Raw genomic sequence first — 12,621 nt, 5'->3', positions numbered from 1 at the left:
GGTGGGCCATGTGCACGTCTTTTTTTCTGTGTTGTTGTGGACGCCTTTTAGCACTGCTTTCTTTGCCTTCAAAGCCTTTGCCTTTGCCTCGGCTTCGGCTTTGGGCGCCATCTTCGTGAACAGGGTTTGGCCTTTTTCCTCTTAAAGGGGAGAGGCATTCTCTGTAGAAACACACCTGTAAGGACCCCTTCAAAACCAGCAAGGTAAGCGGCAATATTCCAAACCCAAGGCGCGCAGCTCTGCACCTCTGCAGTTGGGTGATGTCAGGCGCGTGTCGGAACGGTGGGCTGCGTGCCGTCTGGCAGCTCATCCTCAGAGACAGGACTGAAGCACAGCAGCGAGGGGTCAGGTCTAGGCCAAGGGTTTTTGCAGGGATGGTGGCGGTCAGGCGATGCGGCCGTCACCGTTCCCTAAGAGAACGCCCTGTCCTGGGGCGGGGGGGCAGGGGTGGCGGCAGTGGGGAGGGCGCTTCAGTTGCCTATTTATGTAACAAAAGGCCTAATGACATTTTTCTTTGCTATTGATTGGTGTGATTTTTCTGTGTTTTTGAATTAGGAAGTTGATAAAATTTTGAGGCCGTCAAATACCTGTAGAAACCTTAGTGCTCATTTCTTTCTTTTTGTTCTCGGCGTAAGTATCACCGTACACATTGTGCTCACGTTCCGCGCTGGGTTACTCTCGTGATCATGCTGTTAAGTCAGCAATTACTTAACACCTCCTAGCCTACTGAGAATGCCACTTAATCCTGAATAACCTTAAATCCATTTTAATACATTCATTTTATAGAAACTTGCCCTTACAGAGCATAAGAAATTGGGATCACATTGGTTATACTTTAAGTGAAAGCTCTTGTAATTATGTTCTTTGAGATGCCCGGGGGCCTTCTGGTTCCTGGCACACCCCTGTGCGCCGTCCCCCTGGTGGACTAGAACCAGCTAGGATGGGGGTGGGGTGGTGAGGGGGGGCGGCTGGGTCTAGTCTGTGCATGAGGTTCCTTCCAAACGTTCCTTGGACCTTTTAAAACTTTTTTTGTGGAAAATTTTTGACCCCTAAAGAAACCTGTTTTGGTTGTTCAGGTCCTAAGTAGGTGTGCTGTAGACTGCATTTGTGTCCCTCCCAAAATTGCTAGGTCACAGCCCTGCTCCCCAATACAATGGGGTTTGGAGGTGGGGCCTTTGGGAGGGATTGGGCCAGAAGGGCGGATTCCCACCAGTGGCGTTTGTGCCCTTTGAGAAGAGACGTGTTAGAGGCGGTCTCGCTGCCCCTCTGTCTCGTCTTGTTCAGCACGAAGGCAGCGCCTGCACCTAGGAAGGGGCCGTGACCAGACACGAGCCAGCCAGTGCCTTGATTGCGGACTTCGAGCCTCAAAACCTGTGAGAAATGTCATCTCTGCTTTTGCCGCCCAGCCTCTGGTATTTCGTCAGGGCAGCGCGAACCGACTAAGGCGTGTTAGTTCTCATTGCCGCTGTAACACATCACCACAGCCTCAGTGGCTGAAAACAACACCCGTTTACTATCTGATAGTTTTATAGTTCAGAAGTCCGAAGTGGGCCTCCCCGGGCTGAAATCAGGGCATGGGCAGGGCTCCGCTCTTTCCAGGGAGACTCCATAAGTGCTTTCAAGTGCAGAGCAAAGCGAAAATTAGCCGGAGTTGGCCTTGACCGCAAACCTTAGTGGAAAAGATGGAAGCTGAGCAGGCCCTTTCAGACCAGGCTGCGTGTGTCTGCAGTGAGTACAGACGGCGCTGGGGGGAAGCTAGCTGAGCGGTGGCCGTAGAACAGAGCAGGTCTCCGGCGTGGCCCATCATTCTCTCCTTCTGGAAACATTTCCGTCCCTGTCACCTGCCCCTTGCTTCCTCCCTGCGTCCCTTTATTCTGTTTGTTTCCTCATTCACAACTCCGTGCACAGCACTGGACACACGGCAGGTGCTTCAGAGTTGGCGCTTACGGTGCTAGAAGTCCGCCAGCCCACATAGAAGCCCTTGCACGTCTCCGTTTCTTTGTCCACCCGTGGACGTGAGCCGGAGGCACTGTGGGGATTTGCCGTGCGGGGCAAACAGTGGCCCCTGGACCCGCAGCTCTGCGGCTCTGCACGGCCCTGCCCGCACAGGGGAAGCTCTGGCCCGGCGCCCATGCCCTCGCTCACGGGTCCAAGACACTTAGGTAAACATGCATGGGAGAGGAGTCGGCCTTCTCCTGGTGCCTGTGGCATTGGTGCCGGATGCACTGCATTTTGTGGGATCTCCGAGATCCCTGGGGATCCGTTCTCCAAACCGTCATAGAGCACAGCCGTCACAGGATGGGAGCGACTTTGGTGAAGTGGCCATACAAGTGTCTAAAACCAAAGGTGTCCAGTTTGTAGTTTCAAGATCTTTTACACCCTGTATCCCATCCTTCATTAACTTAAAGTTTATTCCATGTGATGGTAACATCTATCTGTGTAAATTCTCTTTCTTTTAATTTCAGATTTCGCACATCGGCAAACTGAGGGATTTTCTTCTGGAACACAGGAAAGATTATATTAATGCTTACAGGTAAGTACAGATTTCTTACCATGACTTTGCTGACTGTTCTTTTCCATACCTATATTACATTTTTAAAAAACATCTTATCTGCCCTGGCTGGTGTAGCTCAGTGGATTGAGTGCGGGCCTGTAAACCAAAGGAGCGAGGTTCGGTCCCCAGTCAGGGCACATGCCTGGGTTGCAGGCCAGTTCCCAACAGGGGACGAAAGAGAGGCAACCATACATTGATATTTCTCTCCCTCTCTCCTTCCCTTCCCCTCTAAAAATAAATAAATAAAATATTTAAAAATATATATGTGTGTGTGTGTGTATACACACACACACACACACATTTTATCTATTTACTTTTAGAGAGAGAAGGGAGGGAAAAAGGGAGAGAAATGTCGGTGTGAAAACCATCGATTAGTGGCTTCTCAGACGCACCCCGACTGGGGGCTGAACTCACAACAGCTTGTGCCCTGACCAGGAATCGAACCAGTGACCTTTCACTCTGTGGGATGATGTCCAACCAGCTGAGCCACACCAGTCAGGACCACACCTACATCCTCATCTTTTGCTCGTTAGCTCTCAGAGTTGAAACGGGAAGATCAGTTTGGCAGTGGTGCCCACAGAGCACAGGAGCTCCCGCCCTGGTGGGGGGTGGGTGCTCTGTTAGAGCCCCATCTCTGAGTTGTGATCGCCCTCCGCCGTGTCTCCTGTCTTCTTGCCCACACGCGGTGGCAGCTCTGGAGGCCCCATCACGTGGACAGGGGAGGCGAGTGAGACAGAGTACCTCACATTCATGAAACAGTGAAGGGACGATGCAAGACACGTGACCGAGGCCTGTGGGGAGCTGAGCCCCCATCTCCAGGGAGGGCCATGCTCAGGTGGATTTTAAAGAGAGAGAAAGCACTTTGACTGAGGCTTCCAGAACGGTTTCTGGATTAGGCCCCAGCTCCCATCAGACAGGGACACTGCAGGGCGGATCTCCTGTCTGCTGCTGCGCCCACCTCCCCACCTCCGGTCGCACTGCGGGTTGCAGTCGTGTGTTCTGTGAACGCGCGGGGAAGGCGGGGTGGACCGGGTACATGACGTCAGCTCACCTCTTTGGGGAGCAGCGGCATTTGAACTGCAGAGCCCTCCCTCTCACGAAGCTGGAAAATAGGAAGGAGACCTTCTGGTGTTTTTTAAAAACCTCGCCAGTGTATACGAAATGAAAGTGTTTTGTATACACTCTTTTTTTTAAATATTTTATTTATTTATCTTTAGAGGGGAAGGAAAGGAGAGAGGGAGAGAAACATCAATGTATCGTTGCCTCTCGTGAGTCCCCTGCTGGGAACTGATCTGCAACCCAGGCATGTGCCCTGACTGGGAATCGAGCCACGACCGTGTGGTTCGCAGGCCCGCACTCAATCCACTGAGCTACGCCAGCCAGGGCTGTATACACTCTTTAACAGAGAAAATAGTTACACCTCAGGTGAACTTTAAATAATCCCTGCCACTTTATCTACTGAAACAAGTAGGCAGACTAATACATTTAAATGTATTGCATTTGTATAATTTTAAAATGTACTAAAATTATTATTCTAACGCATAGGTGTAACAGAAACTATTCTGATGCATGGTACGGAGAAGTCCTTATTTTTTAATCTCTTAGTTCAAAGAGTCTGTCAACACTAGATGGCAGTGTGACTTGCATTTCTAAACCTGTGTTTGTGTACCGAGGATTGATTTCATGGTCCGTAGGAATGGAAGTCACTCTGGAAAACTGCAGCATGCCGGTCTCAGCCCTTGGTCTCCGGCCCCTGTGTTTGGCCCCTGACAACACTGGTTCGGGTGGATGGCGGTGCCCTTTCGTGGGCCGAACTGTCCTCATCCCTGCGCCTCGGTGAGGCGCCCCTCTGGGTGGAGGCTTTAACGTCTCCTCTGCTCCAGCTGCCCGCCTCATTTGATCCGGGGAAACCCAGCGTCCCCTCCAAACCAGGGCCCAGCTCGCTGCAGCCTGTGTTTGTGCAGCCTGCACACTCAGAACAGCTTTGCACTTTTAAATGACAGGGAGATAATGATGCTTCACTGCGTGTGAAAATCATATGAAACTCAGGCCAGTGTTAGCTAATACGAGTGACTGGAGCAGCACATGTCCCTTGGGTGTGAATTCCTGTGGCTGCCTTGGCGCTACAACAGCACAGGTGAGTGGCCATGACAGGCCGCACAGCCCACGGTGTCATGTGCTTACATACTGCGAGCATTTGCGGAGCCCAGCTTGAGGTAACTGGGGTGATAATCCCTTGCCAGCTAGTGGGGAGATTCAGGTAAGACAATAGGAGTTGAGCCCTGGCTGGTGTGGCTCAGTGGATTGAGCACTGGCCTGCAAACCAAAAGGTCACCAGTTCGATTCCCAGTCAGGGCACATGCCTGGGTTGTGGGCCAGCTCCCCAGTAGCCGGTATGTGAGAGGCAACCCCGCACTGATGTTTCTCTCCCTCTTTCTTCCTCCCTTCCCCTCTCTAAAAATAAATAAAATCTTTAAAAAAATGACAACAGGGGTCAAGTGCAGTGCAGAAAGAAAAAGCACCCGATTGATAAAAAGACTGCTGTGTCAGGGTGTTACTCTGACCCTCTGATTGTAACAGAGTCACCGGGCGGTCTGGGACGGCACAGCTCAGCCCCCCTGGGCGCTCAGCCCCCCTCAGCCCCAGTGTCCGAAGACCGTAGCAGCCGGCCTCCCTCCGAGGCCTTTCCTGCCGCCTGCGTCGATGGCAGCAGCGCTGGGCCTGAGGACCAGGGTTCCCGGGGCCAGGCCCACTCTGCCCTTCACTGGCCATCCGGCTGGAGTGTCCGGTGGAGCTGTAGTTCCTGAGGCTTTCCTAGTCTTGACCGGCCTGGCCTCCCTTTCCCGGCCAGCTAGTGTCCTCTGAGTTCTGTTCCAGCCCCATTTGTGGTCCTTCTGAAAGAGCAAGGGCCTCAGGGCCATCACACCTGAGAGAGCCAGCATCAGCTCCGCCAAGTGTTGATTATATTGTGTGAATGCATGCAGCTCACTCCACGGCCTCGGGCTTGTTGGCTTGTTTGCCAAATGTGGGCCATGTTCTTATTAAATGTGAGGGCTCCTGGCACAGGTGAGTCACCTGGTGAATGTAATTGAATTGCAACTCTCTGTGACCCATGGTGTAGTTGGGGTGGTCATTTAAGAAAGCAAGCACCTGTTTCCTGCGAGAGGGAGGTGGGAGGAAGAGCAGGAGAGAAGGGGGATGCAGGAGGCCGGTCCCCGTGATTGGGGTGGAGGTACTGTCAGTTTCACCCCCAGCAAAATCTCGGGTGCCGGCAGTGGGTGGCCCTGCTGAGGGAGGGCTCCTGAATTACGCTGTCTCACTTGGCCATGGGGGTCCCTGAGCAGCCCCAGCTCCTGGGGCACAGACAGCAGGGGCGGGGCCCTGGAGAGCCCTGAGAGAGGGGAGGGGCACGGAACAGGCCTCTGCTGTCTGAGCAGGCAGGCCCTGGAGGGAGGGCGAGGCGGGGGAGGAGCTGTGGCCGGCCTGTCTTTGTTCTGCCCTGCTGGAAGTCCAGGAAATCCTGCCCTCCCAGGGCAGGGCCGGCTAAGGGACGGAGGCTGGGTGTCAGTCACGCTGGTGACTGGCGCAGAAACTCCACCGGGACTAGGGAAGAGCCATTGCCCTCGGTGCCTACAGTCTCTTCAGAGGGAGAAAGGCCGTTCTTCTCTTGTCCCAGGAAGTCCTGCCCAGAGCCCCGGACTTCGGACAGCCTCCCTCGTTCACCCCACCCACCGGTAGCACTGCACTGGCCTGGGCCTGCTCCCCGGGCAGCCTGGGTGGAGCACGACCGTGGGGTTGAAAGGACGTGTTTAGAAACACAGCCTTCAGACCCGCGAGGCTGTGCGAGTTTGACATGATTAGGAAGCTGTGATTTTCTTCCATGGAGCAGAGCTCACGCTTTACTGACCCATTTAATTTTGGTTTTAACAATGGCGTTTTACTGGAGCAGAACAGCACGCAGCCTCGCAGCCCCTGGCTGGGCCTCTCGAGTGACTTTACTGAAAACCAGTCGCTCCCCTTCTGGTAGATGGACCCTTTCCTCAACATCCTCGCAACAAGACTCTCTTGGCCTCTGTTGTTACTAACAGAATAACCATCCTGTTAATTTCCAACTTAAAAGGTTAAAGTATGATAGGTCTTAGGGGAGCACCACTTTTTAATTGCGTGATCCATTTTCTCACATTAACCTTCAGGACTATCCCAGCTCACAGAGCTGAGGTTCCACTAAATCAGAGTACAGCATAGGAAGATGTTACTCTCACGCTCTTGGAATTAGTCGTGTACAGTACTTTTCTATTTGCCCCTGGCCCTGTCTACTTTCGTCCAATGGGATGGTTTCCATCTGGGAACAGCACGGGCTCCGGCCCCTCTGCCCTCCACTCTCCCCCTCCCACAGTGAGGCCACGGGGTGGGGGCAGGGCGGATCTGCCGTGCTTGCTCAGCCCTGCATTCCATTAGGGTCACCGTGTGAAGCCAAACTAGTTAAGAAAACAAGACGGGGGCGGTGCTGGGACAGGGAAATACTTCTCCCGTGCTCTTCGAGGTTTCAAGGACCATCTGCTCCCCAGGAACCCGTGGGCGGTCTCCCTTCTATCTCTCTCTGAGTTGGGCTGCGCACTGGAGAGGGACCTCAGCAAACCAGGAGACCCAGCTGATGGAGGGGCCTGAGAAGGGCCTGGGCTTAGCCCCTCCCTTTTCTTTTCAGGAGGGAGGATTCCCTGCCCTTGTGTGCTCAGGAAGGGGGGGCCTGCAAGTCTTGGGGTGGGGTCAGCTCGGCATGGGAGGGGCCTGTTCTCGAGGTCAGCCTCACACAGTGAGTTGGATCATTCAACAAGTATTTGATTATTGATTTATTGATTTATCAGCCTACTCAGTGCTAGCAGCACTCTTGATGTCGGGGATACAGCAGTGAACAGACAGAAGTCCTTGCTTCTGTGGAGCTTACATTTTGCAGGGAAGACAGGAGGGAAAACCCACAGAAAGCTAGAGCAGGGCAGGTGTTTGGGGGGGCGGGAACAAGGGGGCGGGGATAGGAAATACAGAGGAGGGTACAATTTTATACCCTAGGTCTAGGGAAGGCCTCATTCAGTGGGGAAATTGAGTGTCGTGGACGTTGGGGGAGGGACATTCCAGGAGGAGCAGCCAGCAAGGGCCAAAGGCCTGAGGTGGGGGAGTGCTCAGATGTCCAGGCCACAGTGAGGAGGCGAGTATGGCTGTTGCAGGGGGGATGGGGGTCTGTGATGAGGTGCTCGGAGCCAGTGTGAGGCTCCTGTGAGGACCTTGGCTTTGACCCGGGTGGGAAGCCCTGGGAGGGGTGATGGGGCCTGATCAGGAGACTAGAGTGTCGGCCCGGACGGAGGAAGGTGAGGAATCAGCAGTGCTGGGGAGCTGCTGTTACAGCCCCGGTGAGAGATTGGTGAGTGGGCTGGGAGGGGCAGTGGATGTGGGAGCAAGAGGTCAGGTTCTGGACAGACTCTAAAGGTAGAGCCAGCAAGATTCGTGGGTGGCTCTCTTAGTCGTGAGCTGGGAGAGGAAAGGAGAAGGCAAGGACGACCCCAGGTTCGGGGCTGAGCAGCTGGAGGATCAGCCCTCCTGCAGGCACAGGCGGGGGGGGGGGGGCAGCTGCCACGAAGCTGTGGGGGGGAGAGCAGGCAGGAGTTCACTTTGGGTGTGTTTGAAACGCAAGTTAAATATCTGAATAGAGCTGTTGGCCAGGTAGTTAGATACACCTGCCTCAAGTTCAAGGAGAGGTCCAGGCTAAATATATAAAATTGGGACTTGTCAGCCTGCAGCTGGTATTTAAAGCCATGAGACTAGACGGACTCACCAGGGGACCATGTAGATAGATAGCAAAGAGACTCAGTAAATGCTCGGAGATCTAAGACACGTCAATCGGAGAGTTGGGGGGAAGCAGGAGGAAGCGGTCAGCTACATCGGATCTGCCTCAAGCGCCTGGGACAGGGCTAAGCCAGTGTGGGGTCAGTGGTGACCTTGGGGAGTGAGGACAGCAGCAATGAGGATACAAGCCTATTTGGATTGGGTTCAGGAGAGACTGGTCAGGAGGCTTGGGCATCTTAGAGAGGTTTTACTCAGAAGAGGGGAGAAGCTGGGCAGTAGCTGGTGGGAGACATTGGAATTGAGAGGTTTTATTTGGTTTTAGTTTTGAAGTTGGGAAAGATGACGCCATGTTTTGTGTGGCTAGGAAAGGTCCAGTGGACAGGGAAATGGTGGCATTGTTAGTAACCAGTACACGTAGTGTCCATGGTGTGCCAGGCCCTGTCCGAATGCCGTGTGTACCTGTTAATCCCTTTGAGGCTGATTGTGCAGGAGTGAGAAGCGAGGGCTGCTGGGCTGGCCTTGGGCCTGGAGGGGCGGGCGTAGCTGAGAGGTGGGCGCTTCCACAGCAGCTGGAGGGAGGGCACTGTGGGTGGTCCCACAGGGAGAGCCATCGGGCAGGGGGCTGTAGTCTCAGAAGACAGGAAGCAGAGGTCTCTCCGACGACAGAGAGGGGTTGGAGGTTTCAGAAGCGGGGAGAAGGTAGGAAACGGCCACCGAGGAGAGTGGGAGAGTAACGCACCGGGACATCAGAGGACCACCGACTCGAGTGATCGTGACAAAACGAACACTTCAGCCCGTCTGTCCGCTTCCCACGCGCCCTCAACTCAGCTGAATAGTGAGCTATCGACTCTTGGTTCTCTCTCCGCCGCCCCCGGTCCCCGTCTCTGACTGTCCCTCCAAATGTTCCCTCTCGTGGCTTCCACTCCAGCTTCGGGAGCCAGACTTCTGTGGCCCTCGGAGATGAGCATACGAGGGTCAGTCGAACAGCACCCCAGTGACCGCATGCATTCCAAGTGCCCACCACGTGAGAGCAGTCTGTCACTCCAGTTTGTGGACCACGCCAGGCTGGACCTCCCCTCGGCGGGCCGTGGTGAGCGGTCTCGCCCTGGCCTCGGCTCTGCGGCCATTGCCATGTGTGTCCCGGGGCCTTCCCCCCACCCCCGACCCTGAATGGATCCTGGAACTTGAGGAGGCCGTTCCTTATCACTGAAAGTCCCCATAGCTTCTGGGGGGTTAGCGCACGCTGGTTAGAAGACCATCTGCCCTGGTTTCTTTCTGAGACGCTGTGTCAGTCATGGTGCGTGTGGTCTCAAGAGCATCACTTCTGTCCTTCCAGGCTGCATCAAAGGACACGTGTTAACAGTGGCTTCTTTCGTGCTCCCGGCTCATTCCTCCCTTCTCTTCCTTCCGTGTTCCTGGTTTCCCTCAGTGCCTTGCACGCCCGGGCCCAGGTTGCTGGGTCCATGACGCTTCACTTCCAACAACTGTTCTGCTCCCGAGACTGCATCTCAGAGTCCTCCCGCCACCTAACCGACGCTCCACCTCGCCCCTTTCTGGCACGTGGGGCTGGGGTACTGAGACGAGGAGGGCAGGGTTCTCTGCCTCGTTTCAGTCACTGTTGTCTGGCCTCTCCCCTCTTCCCACCTAGCCTGGTATCGCCACATGTATCTTCTCCCAGCTCAGCCCTGCCATCAGCTACAGAGCAGAATGCGGTGACCGGCGCCGGAGGCCCACCCAGCGCCCATCCCTTCTCCTGTCCCAGGCTCCAGCCGATCCGAGCCACTGCCTCTTCTCTGGACAGGCTCCCTGCCACCCTGATGCCTCTCCGGGACCCACTTCGAGTGTCTCCTCTTGTCTGCCCACAGCTGTGTCCTGCCCCGTGAGAGTTCCTTCAGAGAGCCCCCTCCTACTGGACACCTCTCTTCCTCTGGACTCTCCTGCCCTTCGTGACACCCCTGGGGGCGGTGGGGAGTAGGGGCTCCAGAGTCAGGAGCCCTGTTCAAACGCTTGCTCTGCTAACCACTAGCTGCATGACCGTGGCCAGTCCCTTCACCGCTCTGGGCCGCAGTTGCTCCGTGTGTGAGATGGGAATTTCAGCGCCCCACGCTTCTCCTCACTCGTCTCCCCCAGAGCCCAGGCTCTCTCGGTGTCCTCCTGGACTCTGCAGTGGCCTCTTACCCACAGTTGCCTGTGGTCTGGACTCCTGTCTCCAGGTGGAAACCACAGAGGGCCCTGTGCAGATCGCAGACCCGCCTGTCTCAGCCGTCCCGTGGCCGTGCAGCTGCCCCCAACTCTGTGCCATGAGAACTCCTTCCCAGGTGACGGTGGGGTGTCTGCATTTTGTGTGATCGAAGCGACTGCAGATCCCGTAACAATTTTACGTGAGCGTGTACTCATTCATCATAATACCAGGAATGCATGCCTTTGAAAAGCCATGCAGGCACCTGCCAGCCCCTCGAGAGTCTGCGACACAGGAGCGCCCAGCGGGCCCCGGTGTTCCCTCTCCTGCTCAGGTGTGTCCTGGTGGGGTCCCCATGTCATGTGGTCCTTCCAGCCACGACCGCAGGTTAGAGATTTCTGGGGTGTCTTCCCCTGTGCCCTCCTGGCACCCGTTCTGCACGGGTTGACTGCTCCCCCTGTGGGTCCCACCTCCCCGGTTAGTGTCAATCCCCCCTGTCGTACAGCACACTCTGGGGGGCAGAAATGAGCCTTGTTCAGCTTTGAACCCCAGACCCCTGCCACTGCGCTGGACCCGTGGAGGGGGTGTGCGTAATCGAGTCTGTGAATGAACCGGGGTGGGGGGCAGTTACGTAGACAAGTATGTGAAAGGCACCGGGAATGGTGGTGGGTAAACACTAGGTGCTCAGCTCATGCCCGCACACCTACTCTGTGCTGGACACAGTTCTAGGTGTTAGAGACAGAAGCGAGGGAGACCAGGCCCCTGCTTCATGTGGCTGCGCTCTTACCGGAGGAGATAGACAGTCGTATGCAGCTTCAGGGAGTAGTAAGTGCCCTAAAGGAAAACCAGGCGGTGAGGCCTAGATGTCAAGAGGCAGTGTGGCTGGGAGAGCCCCTGCCCATGGAAGAGGGGGGGCGACTGTGGGGCTCAGAGACGGGGCGGGCCCTCGGGGCGGGGATCTTCGGGGAGAGCTTTCCAGGCTGGGCGGGAGGAGGCCAGTGTGGCTGGAGCAAAGTGAGTAAGGGCCTGTGGCGGGAAGTAAGGTCACAGGTTGGGGTGGGGGCCATCAGGACTTGGTATTTTATTCTCAGTGGGGGGCAGGTGGAAATGGAATGACTTAACTCTGTACCTTATCTGAGTTCTCTTCGACTCAATATTGGATGGTTTTAGGTTCCAGCAGTAATGTCCAGAGTGTTTAATTAGGCAACTAGAGTCACAAATAATGAAGTTGGCACACCTGCCCAGAACCTGGAGGATGAGTAAGGTAATAAAACTCATGTTCGAGCCTTACGTGCTCACTACTGAAAGGGACTCCTTACTAGCCCACCGACTTGAGGGGTTTCAACCGAGTGTCGGGGAGGCGAGCTGCGTTTCTGAAAGCTCCTTTCCTGGGCGTTCTGCGGGCTCACTGTGAGTTGGGAAGACGGCTTGTGCGCGTGGGGAAGAGTGGCAGCCTGAACCAGGCGCTCACACCCCATTCAGGGGCCTGCAGAGCATGTCCACGCCGTCCTCCACACGGCACCCTGCTGTGGGCCACTTCTGTCGCTGTGCCTCCTGAAAGCGTGCGTGCGGTGGCCGCCCGGGGTCCTCCGTCCGTGCCCGCAGTTGTGATGAGGCCTCACGGGCTCCACCCGCCCTGTGTCTACCTCGCCCTGACTGCACTGGGCCGCTCGCCCTGGTCTCTGGGGGGGCTCTTTCTGCCTGCCAGCCTCCCGAGCATCGGCCCCACTGTCCAGACCCCTCCCTCCGCGCCCTGCAGGCCTCAGTGGTGTCACTTCAGCAGGGACACTTCTCCTCCCGTCACACCCCATGCAGACAGCACGACGTGCTCGTTTGATACTGCCCTTTCATTCTGCCCTTGACCCCTCCTCTCTCCCTCCCTCCCTCAGCCATGTCATGTCTGAACACGGGAGGATGACAGACACAGAACGGGACCGGATCGACCAGGACGCGCAGACCTTCGTGAGGACCTGCTCAGAAGCCATCCAGCAGCTGAGGACTCAGGGTGAGGGGTTCTGAGAGACCGTGGACAGCGCGGCTCTGCTGCATT

At 55.8% G+C, this 12,621-nt stretch overlaps 1 protein-coding gene across 1 annotated transcript in view; it reads left to right on the top strand.

Moving 5' to 3' along the window:
* Positions 1-12,621, top strand: part of STX18 (syntaxin 18) — a 100,863-nt gene that overhangs the window by 57,929 nt on the left and 30,313 nt on the right. The window contains exons 2-3 of the mRNA XM_037045989.1: positions 2,466-2,533; positions 12,461-12,576. Of these exons, the coding sequence (XP_036901884.1) occupies positions 2,466-2,533; positions 12,461-12,576 (184 nt within the window). The remainder of the gene's footprint in view (positions 1-2,465; positions 2,534-12,460; positions 12,577-12,621) is intronic.

This window comes from Sturnira hondurensis, unplaced genomic scaffold, assembly GCF_014824575.4.
Source record: "Sturnira hondurensis isolate 20B ecotype Veracruz unplaced genomic scaffold, ASM1482457v3 Scaffold0000780, whole genome shotgun sequence".
NCBI lineage: Eukaryota > Metazoa > Chordata > Mammalia > Chiroptera > Phyllostomidae > Sturnira > Sturnira hondurensis.
The sequence above is the reverse complement of the archived record's forward strand: the minus strand, read 5'-3'. Positions and strand labels throughout refer to the sequence as shown.